At 31.9% G+C, this 23,994-nt stretch overlaps 4 protein-coding genes across 7 annotated transcripts; 3 read left to right on the top strand and 1 right to left on the bottom strand.

Moving 5' to 3' along the window:
- Positions 1–2,274: 2,274 nt before the first annotated feature.
- On the top strand, positions 2,275–5,509 carry LOC107904538 (transmembrane protein 120 homolog). Of its 2 annotated transcripts, XM_016830943.2 has the most exons (10): positions 2,275–2,836; positions 2,935–3,013; positions 3,115–3,209; positions 3,456–3,560; positions 3,661–3,740; positions 4,457–4,547; positions 4,635–4,742; positions 4,849–4,935; positions 5,059–5,127; positions 5,211–5,509. In XM_016830943.2, exons 1-10 carry the CDS (start codon positions 2,573–2,575, stop codon positions 5,340–5,342), a joined length of 1,110 nt encoding a protein of 369 aa, XP_016686432.2. In that variant the 5' UTR covers positions 2,275–2,572; the 3' UTR covers positions 5,343–5,509. The 2 variants fall into 2 exon arrangements, with proteins under 2 accessions (XP_016686432.2, XP_016686433.2); XM_016830944.2 differs by lacking the exon at positions 5,211–5,509 and having other exon boundaries at positions 2,326–2,836; positions 5,038–5,122.
- An 852-nt stretch (positions 5,510–6,361) lies between these two features.
- LOC107904539 (transmembrane protein 120 homolog) lies at positions 6,362–10,144 on the top strand. 3 transcript variants are annotated; one of them, XM_041105421.1, is made up of 10 exons: positions 6,362–6,692; positions 6,779–6,857; positions 6,960–7,054; positions 7,298–7,402; positions 7,519–7,598; positions 8,099–8,369; positions 8,533–8,619; positions 8,745–8,813; positions 8,927–9,076; positions 9,594–10,144. In XM_041105421.1, exons 1-9 carry the CDS (start codon positions 6,438–6,440, stop codon positions 9,056–9,058), a joined length of 1,173 nt encoding a protein of 390 aa, XP_040961355.1. In that variant the 5' UTR covers positions 6,362–6,437; the 3' UTR covers positions 9,059–9,076; positions 9,594–10,144. The 3 variants fall into 3 exon arrangements, with proteins under 3 accessions (XP_040961355.1, XP_040961354.1, XP_040961356.1); XM_041105422.1 differs by lacking the exon at positions 9,594–10,144 and adding an exon at positions 9,193–9,355 and having other exon boundaries at positions 6,368–6,692; XM_041105420.1 differs by lacking the exon at positions 9,594–10,144 and having other exon boundaries at positions 8,927–9,355.
- A 3,537-nt stretch (positions 10,145–13,681) lies between these two features.
- On the top strand, positions 13,682–16,011 carry LOC107904541 (probable receptor-like protein kinase At1g33260). Its single transcript, XM_016830948.2, has 2 exons — positions 13,682–14,419; positions 15,104–16,011. The coding sequence occupies exons 1-2, from the start codon at positions 13,852–13,854 to the stop codon at positions 15,799–15,801; spliced, it is 1,266 nt and encodes a 421-aa protein (XP_016686437.2). The 5' UTR covers positions 13,682–13,851; the 3' UTR covers positions 15,802–16,011.
- Positions 16,012–16,999: 988 nt separating this feature from the next.
- On the bottom strand, positions 17,000–19,672 carry LOC107904542 (chloroplastic import inner membrane translocase subunit HP30-2). The gene is made up of 6 exons (XM_016830949.2): positions 19,170–19,672; positions 18,792–18,907; positions 18,000–18,126; positions 17,470–17,618; positions 17,314–17,376; positions 17,000–17,218 (listed from the first exon to the last, which is right to left on the bottom strand). Exons 1-6 carry the CDS (start codon positions 19,464–19,466, stop codon positions 17,179–17,181), a joined length of 792 nt encoding a protein of 263 aa, XP_016686438.2. The 5' UTR covers positions 19,467–19,672; the 3' UTR covers positions 17,000–17,178.
- Positions 19,673–23,994: the final 4,322 nt, after the last annotated feature.

The raw sequence follows: 23,994 nt of genomic DNA, 5'->3' as shown, positions 1-23,994 counted from the left end.
GTTGCATTTAAAATGTTGGTTGAGAAAGTTTGCTAGTGTAGTTTTTTAATTCTTCAAGCAGGTTTGAATAAATAACAAATATTTATTTTAATTTATTTTAATATTTTTTAAGGATAGATGATATCATTTCATCCTTGATTATGTAGTTTTTAATTTCATTAGCAATATTTAAAATAAAATCTAAAATATAATTATTTAATTGTAAAAATAATTACACTCAAAAACATGATTTATCAATACCAAAAACATGTTTTTTTTTAGCAGCTTGTGTTGTTTTTTATTTTTTAAGATTGTTTTGGCCACTAAAAATTAACTATTTTGGCGGCCGGAAGCAACCCTACACATAATCTATTTTATTTAGCCTTAATAAGAAGAATGTAATAGAGGGAAGAAGCAGCCGTCAAGTCAACAACATAAGCTGTTCAGCTATTTTGCCGTGCGGTGCGGTTATGAAGTTTAGGTCCGGTCCCGGCTGCCCTCGTGTTTATAATTAATTGGGCAGACATTTTTTGTAAGGGGGGATTGCGGCTATTTGCCTATGTTGTTTACCAATGTGGAAATCAATCTTTTCATATAGGTGGTTGAATGGATCCGATAAATTTAATTTAGCATTTTATTAATTTTTTTATAAAAATAAAAAATATTAAATTAATTTTTATTCAATTTAATTGGTTCGTATCAGTTCTCGAGTCAATAAGTTTAATATCCTTCTCCAAATCGATATTTCGATCGATTCTCAATTCAGTTGATTCGACCAAATAGTCTAGTTCGATTTAAACAACATTAGTGAAAATTACACTTTGATACTCGCAAGCTATTTTAGGTCGATTTAAAAAAAAATCGAATCTAGTTCAGTAAATATTGAATAGAGCTCGAGCTAAATTCAAAATAAGTAATCTCAACTCAAATTGCTTGTTAAAAATTTTTATTTCTAATATATATTTAAAATATTATTATTAAATTGTATTGTTGTCTTTAAAATATATTATTAATTTTAAACTTAATTATCGAATTAAACTTAAATTTAAAAACATTCAAGTTTAACTGAAATTTTGTTCCAACTTAATTATGAAAATCGATAAAAACGAGTTAAATAAATATTAAACTTTAAATCAATTGTACCCTAACTTTTTGTACTAATCCACCAGATGTGATTTTTCTATTTAGGTCATTTGTGGCATCTTGTTTTAGGTTGGATGTGGCTTTGTTTATGATCAATTCAACCGTCCTATTAGCCTCATCTCACTAGATATAAATTTTTAATAAAATAATTAAGGTTTTGTTTGTTTTCTGAAAAATATTTTTTTATTTCCTAATTTTTTGAAATTTGAAAATTATGTATAGTAAGTAAAAAAACAATTTTTTTCATCCACTGCCTAAAAAATGGTAAAAAAAACATCTTCAATCCTTCTCAAATTTGAAATTGAGCAAATTAGTCCTTCTAAAAAATTTGAAGCAATGTAATCTTTTTCAATTTCGAAAGTGAGCAACTAAAGATAATTAATCATAATATTAATGTATTCCGTCAATTGTTCATAATTTTGATTGGTATAGCAACAAATTTAGCCTACAATGTTTACATATTTGGTATTATTTCTAAAAAAATTAACAAATTCAGCCTTAATATTTACATATTTACACAATGTTGCGGGATAACTTTACTAAATTAGAATCAAATTGATAGAACGTGTAAACTTTAGGAGCTAAATTTATTATACCAATCAAATAATGTACAAATGACGAAAAACATTAACGTTATGATTATTCGTCCTTTGCTCACATTCGAAATTGACAGAGATTAAATTCCTTTGATTTTTTTAAAGAAATTAATTTACTTAATTTTGAAATCGAGAGACAGTAGAGAAGTTTTTTACCAAAAAAATTACTTTTTAAATAGTTGATGTATTTTCATTTTTATTTCTAAAAAATCAATTTTAAAATAATCAACCAAACATGTTTTGTAATGATTTCTTTTTTTAAGAAATAGCGTTAAGGGATCATTTTAGTTATAAATTTAAGAAAAAAATTATTTTTACAAAACAACAAATATTATTTTGAAAGTATTTTTATTTTTTATATAATATTATATTTATAATATTTTTATTTATTATATTTTATATTGATAAAATTCAAACTCAAAAGATGAATATTTTTAAATTTTAATTTTACCAATTTAGTCAAAATCACATTTAATTTTCATATTTTTTTTACAATTTTTTTTCATCTAATGTTGTAATACAAATTATTAAATTGTTATTTTTTTTTGACAAAAAAGAGAGAGAGTACATTATGTATAAACTAGAGATGCTATTTTTTCATTTTATTCATGCAAGCATATACGAAGAAAAGAAGCATTTTCCGATCCCCTTTGCCTTTCCTAAAAGGTTACGTTTTCCAATTGAACAACGAAAACGAACCCTCTCTTCATTTAAATGCAACCTTTGACCTTACACTATAAATAAACATTATACTATATAATTCCAAGAATACTAAACCATACCCATTCATTGTTTGATTTTATTGGGAACCAAAAGAAACAAATTTTACTTAAAAAATCTAAAGACGAGAGAAAATGGAGAGGGTAAAGGAATCGGAATCGGAGCCGGCGTCGTCGTCGTCGTCGTCGGCGGGTAAATTGGAAGAAGAAGTAGGGAGGGTGATGGATCAAGCCAGGGAGTTGCACGAATCTGGAGCTTCGCTTTTATGGAAGATTTCAAACGAGGAGCAATCTCTTCGCCAAAAAGCCATTTCTCTTGAATCTTCTATTCGCCGTGTTCGTTCTTCAATCAATTCGCTTATATCTAAAAAGCTTTTGGATCCTGAGTTCGCTCGCAAGGTAAAACTCCTTAACCTGTTTTGCATGTTCCTTTTTCTTATCATTTCTGTCTTTTAATTGTTTCTTTATTTCTTTATTTTTTTGGATCTGAGAAACAGCTCGAAGAGGATTTACAGAGAGCCAGCTCCATCCTAACTGATGGAGAAGCCGCTGCTTTTCTTCCTGCCGAAGCTCAGGGTATACTTTGATACTTGCTTGTTCTCTGTCTCTTTCTTTTTAAGTGATTTGATTTCCTGTAGTTAGGTGTAGCGATTAATTATTTGTAATTGGTATGGCAGGAAGGTTTCTGAGGATGTTTCTGGGACCAATCAATGTGCGAGCATCTCGTAAAGAAGTCCAGTTGAAAGTTAAGGAGGAATATAACAGCTACAGAGTAAGCATCACTTCTCTTTTACTCTTTTCTAATTTTTATTCGTTGATTGTCTTTTGGTTTGCATATGAATATATTCTTTAATTTAACGGTAGCATGCCATTTCCCTCGTATAGAAATTCACCAAATTAATAGTAGGATTTATCAAATTCATGAGCTGTTTGTGAATTTTTATTAGACAGAAAATTGGGAATTTTTGAAAATTGAAGTATTTATGTATGCTTACTCTGTACTATCTTCCTTCAACAGGATAGGACTGCCTTTCTGTTTCTTCTTTTCCCGTTAACTTTGCTTATTTTAAAATCTTGGATTTGGGAAGGATGCTTACCTGCATTTCCAGTTCAATTGTACGAGGTATTATAAAGGTTACTTAGATTTGGTTTATTTGTTTCTGATTTAAGGCAGAGTTATATTTCTGTGAATTAATGCTGAGTGTATGATATGTAATTGTCAGGCATGGTTGTTGTTCCTTTACACTGGTTTGGCTATGCGAGAGAACATATTGCGAGCAAATGGAAGTGATATTCGTCCATGGTAATTCGCATCCTTTTTTTTTCTCAAATGTTTTCTGAAAGCAAACTTGTACGTGTTTATTTTGTTGTGTTGTTCCCTGAAAGCAGACGTGTAACTGGAGAGTTAGTTAGAGGGAGGTAGATTTTCAGTATGGTAATGTGATAATGTGAAGTTGATGTTTCTTTAAGTTTTGATGGGTGGAATCGATCCTTTTGGTTGTTTCTCAGAGGACATTGAAAGGAAATGGTGCCTATGTTAAATTCTCCTTTGGTTACCCCATCATCACAACTGAGTTTATGTATTGCTTGTAACTTGTAACCATTTTCTTATGTTGTAGATGGCTTATCTGTATGTTATCCCTAACTTAGTTGAAAATAAAAGAACACTCTCTTATTGCACATTTCTTATGTTGGCTATGTTGCCGGATTTGCATGAGAGACCATGGAGATTTGGCTTGCTTGTGATTACATGCTAGCATTTTACTGCAATGGCATCTTATTTATCCATGAAAGCTTTATGTGGATCATCTGAAATTGTTCAAATCCATTTAATCTTGTGGATCTCCTTTTGCGGCTTACAACAGCCTGTGAGAACAATTATTGCCCAGGTTATGGAATGTGTATATGTTAGTTGATTATCAATTCTAGAACGTATAGATTTTCATTCTTGATGTTCGTCTGTAATTTGTTTTTGTGCATAGTATTTTCCTGGTATTGATGACCACTATACTTTCGCAGGTGGATATACCATCACTATTGCGCTATGCTTATGGCCCTAGTTAGTCTCACTTGGGAGATCAAAAGACAGCCTAATTGTGCTCAGAAGCAGGTCACTGCTGTGCCATTGTACACTAATTAATTTTATTATTTTTTTATAACTTATTGCTGATTAACCATGTGTTAAATCCCTGTGCAGAGAGGTGTAGAACTTTTCCTTCAATGGGCTATGATGCAAGGAGTTGCCATGCTTCTTCAAAATAGATATCAGCGTCAGAGACTTTATACTCGTATTGCCCTTGGAAAGGTGCTATCTTCTTCCCGCATAAGCAATGGCTATTATGCCTCCATGTCAGATCCTTAAAATTATAGAGAATCAGTTCTAAATGCAAATCTTTTATTGTTGTTTCCAGGCTAATAGAATGGATGTTGTGTGGGGAGAAACGTCTGGTGTAGACGGCCAACTGTGGGTTTTATGTCCAATTCTTTTTGCTATGCAGGTAATGCAAGCTAACTTTTGATTAATTGCTGAGAATATGTAGACGGGACGAAATGCGTTTTATGATATTCTTTTTACCACTAAAAGGGTGTAAAACCTTCAGTTGTTGTGAACATGGTTATAGGGGTTTGAGGCATATGTTGGACTCCTATTGCTCAAGACAGCATTCGTTGGAGTTGTTACCGAATGGCAGGTAGGTTTTCTCTTAGTAAACAACATATGGTTGTATGTGAACTTGAAAAATGGTACCAATAATGTAAAACTGGGTTTTGGCAGGTAATTTGTTGTGGGATACTTTTGGTTTTGATGGCTGTTGGGAACTTTATAAACACAATACAGACACTCATGACAAAATCAAGGTTTAAAGCAAAGATGAAAAGATCAAAGAGCAAGCCGGAGTTGGATTAGAATGTCCTTGATTGTTAGGTAAATCTTACATAAGCAACGCCTAGATATTCTTTCTCCATTTTGAACTCTTTAAGAAAATGGCAAGTCCAAGACTAGGCTTCTTTTTTTTTTTCTTTGAAATGTATTTTTGTAAGGTATTTTTATTTATATAAATTTTGATTTGTTAACGAGTCTGAGATATTAAATTCGTGTTATTGTTCGCATTGCTTTATTGTCAAGTACATTTAGTTGTAATCTTACTGAAAGTTGGTCCCCTAGTTTTCTGATATTCAAATTTATGGCCATCTCCAGGCCACTGTGGACAGTCCACAGCTCGGCCACAACACTGATTGCTTTTGGGATATGCTGATGGCCTAGTTTCAATCGTGATCGCTAATAACAGCTTTAGCTTTTGCAATAACTTTAAGATTTAAGGGTTAAGGATTCGTAGAACCATCCCTCGCAATGTCCTGAACTTTTTGTCCAGAAATTGCCGAGGAATGTCAAAATGCCTGTCTTATCCCTAAAATCACATTCAAGACTTGATACGGATACTACGAGTGACTTTTTTATTTTTATTTTCAGTTTCGTAACTGTATTTATTGATATATCTTTGTATATTTCAAAACTGAGGATGATCACGATGCACACCTTCGAATCATGTTGCAGATTTTAAGAGAATGAGAAGCAAATTAATTCGAAATTGAACAAGTGTGAGTTTTGAGAGAACATTTCGTTATATTTAAGTGACTTTTACTTGGATGAGACTTTAATATCAAGAAGAGGATTAAGCAATTTTAAGAAAATTTACTTAAAGACTTTTTATAATTATTTTTTTATAAAAAAATAAATTACATTATAAAGAATTAAATTATAAAAAAGATATAAAGAGTAATTATGGAAATTAACTTTAAAAATTTATCTAAAATAATGATATAATGTGTTATGTTAACTTGACGTTAGCAGTCCTAAAATATTACAAATCGACCATGTGACCATGTTACCTATACTATATATCCAGGGAATGCTAAATCGTACCCATTCATTGTTCGATTTTATTAGGATAACCCCCCCCCCCAAAAAACGATTTTACTCGAAAATTCTAAAGACGAGGAAATGCAGAGGGCGAATGAATCGGCGTCTGCGTCTGCGTCTGCGTCTGCGGATAAATTTGAAGAAGAAGTAGGGAGGGTGATGGAGCAAGCCAGGGAGTTGCACGAATCTGGAGCTTCGCTTTTATGGAAGATTTCAAACGAGGAGCAGTCTCTTCGCCAAAAAGCCATTTCTCTTGAATCCTCTATTCGCCGTGTTCGTTCTTCGATCAACTCGCTTGTATCTAAAAAGCTTTTGGATCCTAAGTTCGCAAGCAAGGCAAAACTCCTTAACCTTTGCATGTTCCTTTTTCTTATCATTTCTCTCTTCTAATTATTTTATTTTGTTTTGGATCTGAGAAACAGCTCGAAGAGGATTTACAGAGAGCCAGCTCCATCTTAACAGATGGAGAAGCCGCTGCTTTTCTTCCTGCCAAAGCTCAGGGTATACTTTGATACTTACATGTTCTCTGTTTGTCTCTTTTTTTAAGTGATCTGATTTCTTGTAATTAGAGGTAGCGATTAATTATTTGTAATTGGTATGCAGGAAGGTTTCTGAGGATGTTTCTGGGACCAATCAATGTGCGGGCATCTCGTAAAGAAGTCCAGTTGAAAGTTAAGGAGGAATATAACAGCTATAGAGTAAGCATCACTTCTCTTTTACCCTTTTCTAATTTTTATTCGTTGATTGTCTTTTGATTTGCATATGAATAAATTCTTTAATTCAACAGTTGCATGTCATTTCCCTCGTATAGAAATTCACCAAATTAATAGTAGGATTTATCAAATTCATGAGTTGTTTGTGAATTTTTATTAGATAGAAAATTGGGAATTTTTGAAATTTTAAGTATTTATGCTTACTCTGAACTGGTTTTCCTTCAACAGGATAGGACTGCCTTTCTGTTTCTTCTTTTCCCGTTAACCTTGCTTATTTTAAAATCTTGGATTTGGGAAGGCTGCTTGCCTGCATTTCCAGTTCAATTGTACGAGGTATTATAAAGGTTACTCCTTAGGGTTTTTGTTTAGATTTGGTTCACTTGTTGCTGATTTAAGGCGGAGTTATATTTCTGTGAATTGATGCTGAGTGTATGATATGTAATTGTCAGGCATGGTTGTTGTTCCTTTACACTGGTTTGGCTATGCGAGAGAACATATTGCGAGCAAATGGAAGTGACATCCGTCCATGGTAACTGTATCCCTTTTTCTTTTCCTCAAATGTTTTCTGAAAGCAAACATGTACATGTTTATCTTGTTGTGTTATTCCCTGAAAGCAGGCATGTAACTGGAGAGTTAGTGTTAGAGGGATGTAGATTTTTTACCAGTATGATAATGTGAAGTTGATGTTTCTTTAAGCTTTGAAGGGTGGAATCATCCTTTTGGCTGTTTCTCTGAGGACATTGAAAGGAAATAGTGTCTATGTTAAATTCTCCTTTGGTTACCCCATCATCACAACTGAGTTTATGTACTGTTTGTAACTTGTAACCATTTCTTAGGTTGTAGATGGCTTATATGTATTTGAAGAAGACAAATATTGGATAACTTTTGTATACATATTAATGCCTAGAACAGTCTCTTATTGCACTTTGATTAATTGTCTTGATTGCTTATGTTGGCTATGCTGTCGGATTTGCATGAGAGACCATAGAGATTTGCTTGCTTGTATTGAAGACCATTATACTTCTGCAGGTGGATATACCATCACTATTGTGCTATGCTTATGGCCCTAGTTAGTCTCACTTGGGAGATCAAAAGACAGCCTAATTGTGCTCAAAGCAGGTCACTGTTGTGCCATTGTATGCTAATTATTTATAACTTATTGCTGATTAACAATCTGTTAAATCCTGTGCAGAGAGGTGTAGAACTTTTCCTTCAATGGGCTATGATGCAAGGAGTTGCCATGCTTCTTCAAAATAGATATCAGCGTCAGAGACTTTATACTCGTATTGCCCTTGGAAAGGTGTTGTCTTCTTCCTGCAACCTGCATAAAAAAAAGTTGTTTCCTTTAAACGTTAATTATTTTTGCATAGTAGCTATAAGCAGTGGCTATTATGCCTCCTTTTCAGATTCTTAAAATTATAGAGAATCAGTTCTAAATGCAAATCTTTTATTGTTGTTTCCAGGCTAATAGAATGGATGTTGTGTGGGGTGAAACGTCTGGTGTAGATGGCCAACTGTGGGTTTTATGTCCAATACTTTTCGTTATGCAGGTAATGCAAAGCTAACTTTTGATTAATTGCTGAGAATATGTAGACGGGTCGAAATTGGTTTTATGATGTTTTTCTTAACCACTAAAAGGGACTAAAACCTTCAGTTGTTTTGAACATTGTTATAGGGTTTTGAGGCATATGTTGGACTGCTATTGCTCAAGACAGCATTTGTTGGAGTTGTTACTGAATGGCAGGTAGGTTTTCACATCTCATGATTTCTCTCTTTGATCATATATGCCTGAAAGTATAAAGAATTAGTAAACAACATATGGTTGTATGTAAACTTGAAAATTTTGGATTTTGGCAGGTAATTTGTTGTGGGATACTCTTGGTTTTGATGGCTGTTGGAAACTTTATAAACACAATACAGACACTCATGACGAAATCAAGGTTTAAAGCAAAGATGAAAAGATCAAAGAGCAAGGCGGAGTTGGATTAGAATGTCCTTAATTGTTAGGTAAATCTTACATCTAGTTTTTTAGTGTCATGTTTTTTTAATGTTTCCAGTGTCTCATATATGTTTGTTTTAGATGAGGCAATGTGTGTGTTTTTGAAGTATTTTCATTTTTACAGGCAGTTTTACTTTATATGAAAATACACTCTTTTTTTGGTGTGTGTTTAACCAAAATGTAAAGTTGAGTGGAATCAAGCAACGCCTGGACGTTCTTTCACCATTTTGTAAACTCTTTAAGAAAATGGCAAGCCCAATACTAGGCTTTTTTGTTTTTCTTTTTAATTTATGTAATTTTGTAAGATAGTTCTATATTTATATAAATTTTGATGATTCTGAGATATTTGTTTATTAATTCATGTTGTTTTTCGCATTTTTGTCTAGTGTTATATTCCAAACATACATTTAGTTGTAAGCTTACTGGAAATTGGTTCCCTAGTGTATCGGCATACATCTGCTTGAGAGTCCTATGCGAGAAAGCTTACTGATTGCTTCGATGACCGAGTTTCCATTGTGATCGCAGATAACAGCTTCACCACCTGCATTTGTCACAGGCAGTTGAATTCTAGCCCCTTGATACATTGCCCGGGTTTTGCTCCATGAAGTGCTGTCCGTGTTAAGTTTCACCCAACCACTACTCGGGCTTGCCAAGAGACCAAGATAAAGGACTGTAGTGGTCTGCTGCTTATAGATGAACTGAGAGGGCAAAAAGAACGCCCACCGGCTCCTGCAGTAGTTTTTACCGTAACAGTGTTCTGTTGGGGGACTTTTCCCCAAAACAAGTGTGAATTACGTTGCAATATTTCCCAAAAGCATCATAAACCAAGGGATTGTGGGACTAAGGCACCAAGTTTTGGATATTAGGTTCACATAAAACAAGCCCTCGCAAATGGTGTCCATGGGTCAATAGTTTCCTAAAAGCCCATTACCTTTCATGTGAAGGCCTGCAAATTCAAGCCCAAATCTCAAGTGAAAAAACAAATTAAAAGGTTAAAGTACATGAGAGGTTCCTGTATTATTAGTCTCTGGATCAATTTAGTCTTTATGATATTAAAAAAGAATCAACTAAGTTCATCTTAATTTTTTTAAATAATTTCTTTCAATTTAGTATTATTTTATATTTTTAATAGTATAAGTATTAAATTGATTTGTTTAATAATAGAAACACACATTCACCAAAATAAAAGTTAGCTATGATTTGTAGAAGCCACCGGCCCCAGAGTTTCTGCTTTTCAGTTGAAACTTCTTTTGGTTGGCATGACAAATTGTTAAATTTATTATTATATGTAAATATTTTTATAAATAAAATGAATAACTAAATAATTAGATACGTGAGAAGGCAATCTTTCATAGCGATTTGGTTGGTAAATGATACTCTTCATGCTATTAGGGAGTCGCCTTTTAAGTGTATGGTCACCATCCAACTACTTAATTTTATCTTTTTTTAAGTTTTAAGTAGAGTTTTGGGGGTTTTATTGAAAGTTCCAAAACTTTTGAGAGCTCAATTAAAATTTTCAAAAAATTTGAAAGGTTTAATTTTTTTATTTATTTTTAAGATGGTTAATGAGAATTTTTGAAAATGTTAGAGGGTTTAATTAAAATTTTCATAAGACTTAATTAGAAAAAAAAATGGAGTCCGATTAAAAATTAAATTTATTTTAAGATTTAATGATAATTTTTCAATTGGGGCATTTTTTTTTGGTACTATGTTTACAATACACATTAAATCACAGTTAAGGGCGTGATTTCAACATAATATCTTAAAATTTTAATAACTTCAAACTCACCATTGGAGTTATTTTTTGGTAATACATTAAGTTAAGATTTCAATTACATCATTAATGTAACTATTACATTGACGATGATGATAGGAATCAAAGTAATATATGAAAAATTAGATCTCGTAATTTCTTTTTTTAATAAATAAGAGTTTAGCCATAGGCTAAAACTACAGCAGTATTATTGTCCGTCAACCATTGTATGAATAGCGCGTTGGACATCTTCCACCAATAAAACTCTCACATATGTCGGTAGATCCATATGAATAATCAACTGTTCTATTTCACCTCTAGTCTTTTTGGTAATGCGATCTGTCACATTGTCATTTTGTCCCTCAAAATATGTCGGAATTTCAAGTTCCAATCTTTAGAACACCAATTGTGTATTGACCTAAATTCGTTGTACTTACTGCCCACTACCCATTCTATATAACGTCAATTAGCAAAGCATTATCACTTTCTAGATCTCATAATTTTAATTATAATATAATTATAGTTTGACATGACATAAAGATATAGGGATAGTGAAATGAAAATGAGGATTCAGAAAATTATATGGCACCAAATTAGCTATTTAACATCTAATCTAAAATCAAGTGCAGCGAATCAATGCTCATAGTCAGCAATAGCAAGCAATTGGTTTGTGACTATTTCTCAAATCAACAATTTGGTTGATATTTAGCAATCAATCTAGTCATATGGAACCATAGCTATAATATAATATATGATGAAGGTATTTGATGGATATTAAGTGCTTGGCTAGCATTATTGTCGTAATTTTATTAATCACAATGATTATATCAAGTTGAATCTCATTTAATGATCTTAACTTTTTAAACTAATCAATTCTCGTATAATTCATACTTGACTCACACCTCAAAACTCATCAACTCCGAAAGAGTCAAATCCAACCACACTCTAAAATCGAACCTAATATTTTTATGCAATAAGAAGACTATATCATAAGAGGAGGGCACACATCAAGCTTTTTTCCATCTATAAAAATAAATAAGCTAATGCCTATTACTATAAAAACTTCCCTATGTGAACAATTTTCATTTAGACTATGAACCATCAAGTTATAGTAATTAAAATTTAGACTAATCTATATTAACGGTCATCCAACTATAAAAAATTATAAAATAATCATCTAATTTTATTTTTCTGCCACTAACTAGTTGACAGTTTTAAAATTGGTATAACAGTAATTTTAACCCTCAACACTTATAAATTATATCAATTTAATCTTAATCCAAAAAACAATAAACCATCAACTTTTGCAAATTTTTTATTTACTCCCCAAACCCATTGTATTATAACAAATTATAGTAATTAAAAATTAAATGATATTGTAATTAGAACGTGGTGAAGAGGATTAAAATAATTTTTATATTAATAAAATTAAATTTAAAACCACCTAAAAAGTATTATATTGTAGAAGGAAGGGGAACACGTGTACCGACCATTGTCGTAACTGTAGCGCATGACATGACAAATAAGGCGTGCAAAATGATTTAAATTTGAAGTTTATTAAATAAAAAATAAATTATATGAATAATTAATTGATTTCTAAACTAATTACTGCTATCAATCAAGATTTTTTTATATACATATCAAATTATATTTATTTATAAATAAAAATTATACTATTTAATTGAAATAGTAAAATAAAATTTTTAAAATTTATGGTTATTTTTATAGTTATTATAGTCTTTTAATTGTTTATTAATTGAATTGGTTTGAATAAAAATATTAAAAGTAGTGTTCTTTTCGTTATTTTCCCAATTTTAAAATCAAGCAAAAAAAAATCTCAAATTTGTAATTTAATTCAAATCCCAATAATTTAAATGAAATTAGTCCTTTCTTTATATATAAGCGCTTTAAATTATTAAAAAAAAAAGAAAAAGGAAATCTAAAAAGTTAATTCAAAGGGCTGCAATTATTGAATATTTTTAGCGGGCCACCTTAAATTGGCCGAGTAGAACAAAAAAATCAGCACGTGCAATATATGTATAAATAGGATATTTGATATTGTGAAATTTTATAACTCAGAAAAAAATAAATGTATATTCTAGAATATTGTGATAAATATTATTTTTAATTACGTTTTATATGGTTGTTCCTCTCAATAATATCGTGTCTAAAGTTTGAACTTATATATTAAAAAAACTATTTAATACTCAATATAAATAGTATATTATGTTTTGGATTATTAAAATGGAAATCCAATAATAATTATTTCTGTACATTTCCATTAAAAAGCATACTATAGATATAATCTCAATTAAACTTTTATGCAAAATGAACTCCATTAAAGATAATTCCAATATGATTTCTATTTCATTTAATCATCCAAATATCAAAAATTATTAAAATATCCAATTTTTTGAAATTATCATCTTTTGTTATCCAAATTCATTTTTATGCCATAATTTCCTATATTTTTTCATAATTTTGAAATTTAATTTTATATTTTAATTTCTAGAAATTAAGTCTCTCTATTTTTTAGATTTTAAAATTCGGATCCAACTGTTGACACTGTTAAAATTATTTTGTTAAATTCAAGACGTTATATTTTCAGTTACATTGGTACTGGGTATTTCTTTTTTCATCTCAAAATGTCACACCAACAAATTTAACAAATAAAAATTAACGTGTTAAAAATTGTAACTTAATTTTGAAATTTGAGATATAAATGGACTAAATTGTTATAAATAAAATCAGAAGGACTAAATTTCGAATTTTAAAAGAGTATAAAACCCTTTAAAAAATTGCTTACGTATGTTTCTATTTAAATTACTTTTACACATAAATCACGCGAAAAATAGAAAAAAGAAAAAGAAAGAACCGCACTGGCTTTCCCTAGGAAGCTATTTCCATGGCTTCTTCTTTTTTCTCTACTTTTTAAATTGATTTTTTTGTCAGATTATGTTAACCATCACCATGGCTACTAGAGTGTTGACTACCGACAGATCTAAGGTTTAAAAAAATGGTTGTTGGATTATGGATGTCATAAAGTTTGTCTGCTGGTGCCAATGTTGTTGGAACATCCCATCCATTTCTTCCTTTTTATTACTACCAACACTCTTCTTTTCATCTTCTTCATTCACCACTTTCGTCGTCGCTTCCACCGTTTCTCCGCCAACAGCGCTGACAGTTTCTTTAAAAGCAACTCAATCGCCGCTGTTTTATCCTCAACTCGCTGTTATCGTCGCTGTTTCTCTTCTTTTGTTTGCTATGGGATTCTTGTTGGAATTCCTTAAACGCCGGAAACACACGGCGGCGACTAGTCGGGCCGATGAAGAGAAGGGAAAAGATGGGGAACAAAGGGGTGTTAGGAAATTTAAATGGGATGAGATTAAGGATTTGACTAAAGGATTTTCGCGGTTGATCGGACAAGGTGGGTTCAGTAATGTGTACTTGGCTAACTTGTCGGGTTCTAATCTCGGAGCAGTTAAGATCCTTGTCGGAAATGATAGATTAAATCAAGTGTTTAAACAGGAACTGGACATTTTAACCCGAATCCGACATGAAAACATCGTTAAATTCCTCGGTTACTGCGACGATCAAGGTGCGTTATGCATTAGTCTTCGCTTTTTTTCTCTCTTTAAAATGAAAAGGTTTATATCTGTTTTGGCCCCTGTATTATAGTAAAATTCTCATTTTGGTCGTTTTGCCTTCTACTTTCATTCTATCCATCACTTTAGCTCATTGAGCATTTTTTTTTTTTTTAAATCGAGTGGTTGTTTAAGTCAATCAAATCTAAACACGTGGAAGGCGAAAGTGAAATTCCCAAATTGAAAATTTTACGAATTTCATTATAAGGGATGAACACGTGAGGGTAAAAATAAAATAAAGAAAATAGTTGAAAACTCTTGTTTTAGCCCCTACACTATGGTAAAATTCTCATTTTAGCTCTTTTATTGTTTTGCCAATCACTTGCCTCATTTACTTCCATTTGAGCCAATTAAATGTGAACGTGAGAATTAAATTATAAAACAAGGCAGAATGAGAATTTCATTATTGAATAAGGGATAAAGTGAAAGTCACTACAAAGTTAAGGGGCAAACCCCTGAGATTTCTTTTAACAGAAATGGTTGGGGGGCTAACGTGATGGATGAAATGAAAGTAGAGGAAGAAAACCACACGAAAATATAGTCAAGGGGCTAAAGTGAAAGTCACTGCAAAGTAAAGAGGCTGTTAAGCCAAATGAGATCATTAGTCTTTTTGACATTTTTTGGTTTTTTGTTTACAGAGGAAGGTGCCATTGTGTTTGAATACATTTCAAATGGAAATTTACAAGAAAAACTCCATGGAAATGAAAAGAATTTTCTTCCGTGGAAAACCCGAACCGCCATAGCTTTTCAGCTTACTGCAGCAATTGAATACTTGCACGAAAAATGCAGCCTGCAAATAGTTCACGGCGATATCAAAGCTTCAAACATCTTATTAGACGAGCGTTTCAACTGTAACCTCTGCGATTTCGGGTCGGCGAAGATGGGTTTCTCGTCGGCGGTAATGCCTCCGTCGTCGAGGACGAAGCAAATAATGGTAGGCTCACCGGGTTACACCGACCCTCATTACTTGAGGACCGGTATCGCTTCAAAGAAGAACGATGTTTACAGTTTGGGTGTTATTATTTTGGAGCTTGTGACTGGTATGGAAGCTTTTTGTCCCGAAAGGGGACAACTATTGACGACAATGGTGGCGCCGAAATTAAGGGATATTGCGAAGTGTGGTAGGGCGGAGGAGACGGTGGCGGAAATGGTTGATCGGCGTTTAGGTGGTGAGTTTGATTTGGAAGAAGCTAAAGCTTTGCTTTTGATCGTTGAACTTTGTCTTCACCGGTCACCTACTGTTAGGCCTTCAGCTTCACAAATCATGGAAATGATGAAGGATAAAATCGGTGCCGTTGATTCTCTGTTTTCGCCGGCTAAAGGTTGCCGGTTTTGATTAATTACAGTTTTTTTGCAAAGGCAAGAAACAGGTCGTTTGAACAAGAAAAAAAAAAAGGGGTATTGCCTGGTTTGTTTTGTCTTTAGATTGGATGATTATTTTTGTGGAGATTTTAGTACTTTGTAAATGGTAAACATTAAAATTTTAGAACAAATGGTTTTTACTGAAAATTCAACAATGAATTGGAATTTTCGATGTTTTGCTGTACATGACTAATATTCGATTTTTTTCTCGAACCTTGATTATTGGTGTCAGACGAACAACAATCTTGTTTCGACCATTGAAGTATTTTTCAGACAGACATCGTTCTCCTAAAATGGTAAGTTAACAGCTTAAGTTTACTCTGTTAACAGCTTAAGTTTACCCTGTTAACTTACCATGTTTTGGAAATTTAGGCTTGGTTTGCCCCTGCAAGGGTTTGAGAGTATGACTAGGCTCGTTTTTTCTTTTTTAATTTCTTGAAAAGAAAACTCTCCGAATTATTCTTAAAGACAGTGTTCTATACGTAACAAGCATTACTTTCCATTATTTCAATCCATTTTTCAACAAACAAGATACCAGATGTCCTGACCCCAAGATGACATAGTATCATATAGTTTGAATATACATGTCAAAATATAATGTGCCAGCTCAAGTACATTGGATCGAGGAGAATGTGAATGGAGCCCATAGCGTAGCTGGTTCGGGTGTTGAGTGGGGAACTATGTTCAGGACTTTGATAAGGTACATATGGAAGCTGTGGAATGAATACATCTTTGAGAATGTTACAAGACCCGCTGCTCAAGTAGTTAGGCACTGTTGGGTTGAAGCGAGCAGGTATAAGAAGGCTTTTAGTACAGAGTTGGAGCATGCAGGTTGGTGAGGGAGGCTTCGGGCGGCGGTTGCTGTCAAATGACTGGGTAACGGAGAATACGGGATGCTCAAGGGATGAGGGATGTGGCTATGCAGTATTGGGAGGAGGATTAGTATGGCCACTGTACTTTTTGCTGAGCTGCAAGCTGTTCTCGAGGGTTTAAGCTCAGCTAAGGCAATGGCCAAACCGATGGGAGTTTTTTCAATCCATGAGTATCTTACGAGCACAAATATCTTTTTTACATTTTAATGCTACCTAATGGCAGCAAAGCTATCATTGTTGTTATAGTTAAACTTGGTCATCGTTAATGCTTTGCCTAGAGAAAAAAAAAACAGATGCAAATACCAAAACTACTGCATTCGAGTTCACAAAAATTAGAATGTTTTTCCGATGTTTCACTAAATCAAAGCTAGAGCAAACATGTTAATCCAAAGGAAAAAAAAACAAACTACCTCGCTCCTCCGGTTTTCAGATATGCCAGAAATAGCCCCTTTGTTGTGAACTGGCTCGATAATAAAAATTCAACCACGGTGCCCTTGCTTCTCTTTTAATACTGGATCCCTGAAAAATATTATTGAAACCCGAAGGTGAGATAGGATTCAATGGTCTCAAGGGCAATAATTATAATTATCCTACATGAAAGATTCGAGTTTAACCTTTGAATATGATCAAGAATAAGGAGCCTTGGTCCAGGAGGTATTTTCACATCTCTAAGAGCACTGAAACAAATCATATGCAATTTAAAGGCCATCAGAATATTTTATATTAATTAAAAAAGTTAAACTAAAGGTGAAAATAATCCAACTGCTTGCCTATCAGTGAGCAAAGGCAATGTGCTATCTGTTAACAAGCCTTTTTTGAAATTCTTCTCGTAGTTCTGCAGGCCGAGACTGTTTAACATGGATCTTGTTCTGTAATAATTCACATCCTCAACAGGTGGCTGAGAAAACTTTTTCCCCAACTGTATAATCACAAAAAAGATGCTGTTAAACAATGTTATTTGGATTTGGGTGAGTGTCAGATACAGGTTTGCACTGGACACGAGCATGTTCAACTTTTTCCACATATTGAGAGAGTCCTTGACGAGTCATATCTGCCATGCTCATGTCCAGATAAGCATCCGTAGCTATTAGATATGAAGCTACAAACTGGCAGAGCAATATTTCAAAGTTCATGGAGGTAGACACTCTTGACAACAAATGATTCTGAAATTTTAGCAAGCCATGTTCTCGGTTTTTTGGTTTATGTATGTTCCTTCATGTTCACAGCTAGCAGAGCATATAATAACGTGGGTTGACAATAAAATAATGAGACACATGAGGCTAATGAGATAACGCATCACCTGGAAAAGCCCGCCTTGCACAAGTGCAAAAAATAGACCAGAAGTGACTGCATTTGCAGCCTGATTTGGTCCACCCATGCCACTGACTAAAGAAAACATGGCCCCAGAACCAAAAGCTGCCGCCATGCTGCAAGATACAATAGTTATGTTAAAAGGAAGTGTAAACATTAAGTACGATAGTCTAGCCATACAAAACAAACCGGTAAAGTCTACATTTATTTATTCAAACAACAAGCTTTGATCATCAATGCAATCTTCAGAATACCGCACACAAATATTGAACAATAACGGGACCACAATCTTAATTCTTAACATAGCTTGACATGAGCTATTTTCCCAGATAAGCCAGAAGGGAAATCGAGATTGGTTCCAAAAAGGCAAAAACCTTTAGAGTTTCCAGGTAAATTCAAGAAAACATTGCTTCGAAATTATGACCCGATGACAGACTAGAGGTATACATATTAACATCATCCCTTCTCAAATTCTCTGTTGATGAATCTAACCGTGCTACTTTTAGACCAAAGCAACAGAGAAAACTCTTTCCAACTGACCAAATTCAGAAACAAGCAAGCAAAGATACCCTACCATGAACAATTTGTTAGATTGTAAAATTAGGAAAGCTAAGATTGTTTTGACCTTAAAGACTGACATCAAGTTTTTCTCTGCTTCTCAACAGGGATCACATTGATTTGCGATTTGCGATTTGCGATTTTGACTAGTAGTGATTTCCTCTAGCTATAAACCAAAGTAAATGAGAAAAGATAAATAAACCGTGATTATAAAAGGACCTACCTAGATTGCACATCCTCTTTCCCTCTCAATCTTTTCATAACACAAGATATGCCGGCATTAACACCGGTCATCACCGCAAAGTTGCGAGCTTGTACCAAAGGACCCCCTGATAGAGCCTATAATCAAAGCAAACATCTATCACATATATACATATATAACTAAAATTCATTTATCTACTAATAATACAGTGCTGTTTAGAAAAACCCTTCAATGGTTTCAAGTAGAAACTAATGCTTTTTTTCTAAACAACAAGAAATTCAATTAGCTTGCACCATTTAAGAACCTAATTAAACCCAAAATAAGACTATCAGCATAAACCCAACACGAAGCATAGACCGTGACTTTGGGTTTTCAACCAAATTTGAAAAAGGACACGACCTGGGCTTGTTTGAAAGAAGCCATAGCTTGAGGATTTAGGGAAGCTTGAGGAGGAGTTTGAAGAGAGGACGAAATATCATTGGTGAGGGTACCCATTAAAGCACCGATAGCAGCGCCCTGAGCTGCGCCGGTGGTGGTTACAACAGTCGCCTCGACTGGCAAGGGTTGCTTGGATAACCAAGCCCTGAAACCGTTCTCCACTTCCTTGAACTTAGCTTGCAATTGCTGCAGAGGGTTTTGTTGCTGGGGCATCGAACTAGGCACTATCGTGCCTTGCTTTTCTTCTATACGCACCATTTTCGTTAAGCTTTTTTCAGTGTACGATTTGATTTGATTTGATTTGAGAATGTATAACTGAAGAAGAAGGTCTGGGAATTGGCGCTGGTAGTGGTGCCTCTCCGATGTTGCCGCCGAAAATGGATATGGGATTGTATTAGCTGGGTATGCTATAACATCTTTTCAGCCCATAGTTTGTACTAAACCTGTAAGCCTAGAAGTGTTCCGCCGTGAACCGTCTCGAAATAATATTAATTGAATTAATTGATTTTTTAAAATTTTTAATTATTAACTGAATTGAAATTTTTTCAAAAAAATTAATCGAACTGAATTTTTTTGGTTTAATTCGGCCGGTTCACTGAATTAACCGAAAATTATATGTTTTTATTTTTGGTTAAAAATTAACCGAATTAAATCACTACATAATTAAAAAAAATTACATAAGTCTTTGAATCACTAACATTACATAAGTATTGAAATTAACACATAATTAAAATGTAACACATAATTAAAATATAAGTCTTTAGTATTCTCCATTTATATCTATTTTTTTCTCTCCAAAAGATCTCCATTTGCATTAAACCTACAAAAAAAATATGTGCAAAAATTTTGCATATAATATAAATATACGCATTTAAAAAAAATCAAATAATATAAACAAACGAATAGATTATAAGTTAACAAGAATAAAAATTTTATTTTTATTTATTAAATTATTTCTAATTTTTATGATTGGGTTGGGTTGGATACTTGGGTTTGGATTGAGTTTAAGTGAATAGTAGACCTATTTATATATTATAATTTTATTTATTAATTTTTTGGTTAAACCGAAAAAATTCGGTTAACCGACCAGTTTCGAATCAAATTAACCATTAACAGAAAAATCAAAAAATAATTAACTGACCCCCGACTGAAAAAATTCAGTTAACTGATCGATTAACCGAATTCAGTCGGTTAACCGAATTTTTTCGGTTTTACCCGAATTTTGCACACCCCTATGTATGCATGCCGTGTCGGCCTGTCCGAAAAGTAGTAGGGTTTGGATAAAAATATAAATTCGAAAAATAAGTTTGGGTAAAAAAATAAGGCCAATTTTCTAAAGGGGCTGGACCTCTAGTAAAGCTTTTATACCTCCCCAACTCGGCCTGAATATGCAAAAAAAATCGTTGCTTTTTTTTACTGTTTTTTTGTTATTTTCTTGTTGTTTTTTCATTGTTGCTACTATTTTGTTGTTATTGTTTGGATATTGTACAATTTGAGACGCATTTACTTGTTAAATTGCACCTATATTAGTGTTATTTAAGTATACATATTTTTTAAATTTTATTTTCAATTTATTAGGAAACATTTATTTGAATATTTTAGTATTCTTGATCTATTATATATATATATTTAAATATATATAAAAATTAATATGGGTGGGCTGAGCCCGGGTTTTAACATTTTTATCTGGACTGTGCTTGGGTCAAATCTTAGGCACATTTTTTGGGTCGGGCCTAAAATCTTGGTTGGGTTCGATTCGAACCCAGCCCATGGACACCTCTAGTTTGAACGTATTTGGGTCAGATTGGGTCGTTATTTAAAAAAATATTTTTCAAAGGTTAAAATATGTCATAAGTGCTCGTACTCTTTGAATTTCTGGAATTTAGTCTCTTTATTTTTATTTATAAAAATTTAGCCTCTCTACTTTCTAGATTATAAAATCCAGATCCAATTGGCTATGTTGTTACAATTTTTTTTGTTAAATTCAAGTTAATTGCAACATCATTTTTTTTAATTACATAGTTACCAAGTGATTTTTTTTAATTTCAAAATATCAAATCAACAAGTTTAACAAAAAATTAACAGTGTTAACTGTTGGACCTGAATTTTGAAATCTGAAATATAAAGGGACTAAATTCTTACAAAAAAAAGTACAAAGACTAAATTCTAAAATTGTGAAAAGTATAAAAACTTATGACATATTTTAACCTTTTTTTAGCTAACTTATTGTAAATTTTATTTTTGAGTTAGTGTACTATTTAGGGCCTCAACTTGATAAGTCTTTCCACATTAGGACTTCGATTTTTTTTTGGGTATAAGTTAGCTCTTGAATTTTGGGTTTAACATTTTTTTCTTATTCAATTTGATTTTTGAACTTGACAATTGTTTTCACATTGGGCTTGAACTAGAGTTGTCCATGGGTCAAGTCGGGTAGGGTCAATTAAAAAATTAATCCCATTTTCTAGGCCTGGGCCCAAACCAAAAATGGGCTTAAAATTTTACCAAAGCTTGGCTCGGATAAAAAATGCTAAAAACCCAAGCCCTACTCGATCCACCCGTATTAAAATTTTTATATTATTTTTATATAAAAATAAATTTTAAAAAATAATACATCAAATAACACAAAAAACATTAAAATAAATGTTTCGCAACAAATGGAAAAAAAATAAAAAATATATACTTAAATGACACTAAGACAAATGCAACTTAGCAAACAAATACCTCTAAAATAGTAGCAAATTTAATAATAAAATAATAGTTATACAATATCCAAATAATAACAATAAAATATTAGCAATATAATAACGAAATGATAACAAATAAGAGTTATAAAATCATTTGTTTTATACGCACATTGTTCCATAAAAAGGTAGCGAATGCCACATATTTGGGTTTTTTACAAAATTATTATAAAAAATAAAAAATAACCAAAATATTATAACTTTTTTTATTTATCAAAATATTATAAATTTTTTTATTTACCAAAATATACAAAAAAAACAAAAAACAGGAAAAAAAAACTTGACAACAGCCTGATCAGGCCAATCACATTGGCGACACCAAAGGTGCCAAAGAGATTGGCGGCACCAATGGTGCCAAAGGACTAAAATGTTAGTTAAGGGTAGTTTCAAGGACCTGACATGCAAATTTACCATTTTAAATTTTAAAAGTGAATTGATGCTGCTGTGCGTGTGGGCGCACTAAAATTGAAATGTGGCTAATTGCCTTCTAAGCCTTCTTATTTATTATTTTCTTTTTATTCCCCTTCAACTCACTTTTTTATTTAATAAACAAGCCCTCAACTTATTTTTGTAGTTAAATAAGCTCTTAATCTATGATTTTTACTCATAAAAGCCCTTTATTTTATTATTAAAATAAATATATTTTACCTAAAATAAAGCTATTTAAAAAAGTATAAACTAATTCGCATTTTATGTATTATTTTGATAATTTGATGAGAATAGTTTATTTTAAAAAATTTACTAAATAGAGTTATTAAGAGTATATAATATAATTATAATTTATTTTTTCTATTTGGGTTACATTTATGGGTGATCAGTTTTATTATTACTTCTGGTTTTTCAATAAGGCATGCCTGATATTTCTATTAATTTTTTTAATTAAATCTAATATTAGTTAAGTGATAATTAAGATGCTTAGAATTCTAATTAAGTAATAACTCTATTTTAATTTAATAAACTATTCTCATTTAATAACTCTATTTTAATTTAATAAACTATTCTCATTTAACAACTCTATTTTCATTTAAAATATAAAATTTACTGAAATATAAAATTTGTAGCTTCATAATATCTTAATAGACTATTTTAATTAAAATAGTCTAACATGTTTATGTTATAAGTCTATTAAGAATATATTAAATTTATAAATAGATAAAATAGTTTATGTTTCCATTATTTTTTTCCTTTTGATTTAATATTAGTTAAGGGAATATATTAAATTTATAAAATTAAAATAGTTTAATTTAATTTTTTAAAATTAAAATAGAGTTATTAAATGAGAATAGTTTATTACATTAAAATAGAGTTATTAAATTAAACTATTTTAATTTTATAAATTTAATATATTCCCTTAACTAATATTAAATTAAAAGGAAAAAAATAATGGAAACATAAACTATTTTATCTATAAACATAAACTATTAAATTTAATAAATTAAAATAGAGTTATTAAATAAAAAAAGTGAGTTAAAGGGGAATAAAAAGAAAATAATAAATAATGAGGGCTTAGAAGGCAATTAGCCACATTTCAATTTTAGTGCGCCCCACACGCACAGCATTAATTCACTTTTAAAATTTAAAATGGTAAATTTGCATGTCAGGTCCTTGAAACTACCCTTAACTAACATTTTAGTCCTTTGGCACCATTGGTGCCGCCAATCACATTGGCACCATTGGTGCCGCCAATCTCTTTGGCACATTTGGTGCCACCAATCTCTTTGGCACCTTTGGTGCCGCCAATGTGATTGGCCTGATCAGACTGTTGTCAGGTTTTTTTTTTTCTGTTTTTTGTTTTTTTTTATATTTTGGTAAATAAAAATTTTTATAATATTTTGGTAAATAAAAAAAAGATTATAATATTTTGGTTATTTTTTATTTTTTATAATAATTTTGTAAAAAACCCCACATATTTCTTTATCATTGAGAAAGTTTGCAAGCGATTCAATAGATAGAACGCTAAACTCTTATCCCTAGTTGGAAGAGTAACTCTTGCCAAGTTGGTGTTATCTACAATCCCATATTACTTAATGTAGTTCGCTCTTCTT

This window comes from Gossypium hirsutum, chromosome D11, assembly GCF_007990345.1.
Source record: "Gossypium hirsutum isolate 1008001.06 chromosome D11, Gossypium_hirsutum_v2.1, whole genome shotgun sequence".
Lineage (NCBI taxonomy): Eukaryota > Viridiplantae > Streptophyta > Magnoliopsida > Malvales > Malvaceae > Gossypium > Gossypium hirsutum.
This window is presented reverse-complemented; position numbering and strand designations above follow the sequence as displayed.

Excerpts from the sequence above, each read along its gene's own strand:
- LOC107904538 (XM_016830943.2), top strand. The coding sequence starts at position 2,573 with ATGGAGAGGGTAAAGGAATCGGAATCGGAGCCGGCGTCGTCGTCGTCG. Across the intron at positions 4,743-4,848 it reads CTCGTATTGCCCTTGGAAAG|GCTAATAGAATGGATGTTGT; the intron begins GTGCTATCTTCT and ends TGTTGTTTCCAG. Across the intron at positions 4,936-5,058 it reads CAATTCTTTTTGCTATGCAG|GGGTTTGAGGCATATGTTGG; the intron begins GTAATGCAAGCT and ends ACATGGTTATAG.
- LOC107904539 (XM_041105421.1), top strand. The coding sequence starts at position 6,438 with ATGCAGAGGGCGAATGAATCGGCGTCTGCGTCTGCGTCTGCGTCTGCG. Across the intron at positions 7,055-7,297 it reads AGGAATATAACAGCTATAGA|GATAGGACTGCCTTTCTGTT; the intron begins GTAAGCATCACT and ends TTCCTTCAACAG. Across the intron at positions 7,403-7,518 it reads TTCCAGTTCAATTGTACGAG|GCATGGTTGTTGTTCCTTTA; the intron begins GTATTATAAAGG and ends TGTAATTGTCAG.
- LOC107904541 (XM_016830948.2), top strand. The coding sequence starts at position 13,852 with ATGGATGTCATAAAGTTTGTCTGCTGGTGCCAATGTTGTTGGAACATC. Across the intron at positions 14,420-15,103 it reads CGGTTACTGCGACGATCAAG|AGGAAGGTGCCATTGTGTTT; the intron begins GTGCGTTATGCA and ends TTTTGTTTACAG.
- LOC107904542 (XM_016830949.2), bottom strand. The coding sequence starts at position 19,466 with ATGGTGCGTATAGAAGAAAAGCAAGGCACGATAGTGCCTAGTTCGATG. Across the intron at positions 18,908-19,169 it reads CTTCTTTCAAACAAGCCCAG|GCTCTATCAGGGGGTCCTTT; the intron begins GTCGTGTCCTTT and ends CTTTGATTATAG. Across the intron at positions 17,619-17,999 it reads TGCAAGGCGGGCTTTTCCAG|TTGGGGAAAAAGTTTTCTCA; the intron begins GTGATGCGTTAT and ends GTGATTATACAG.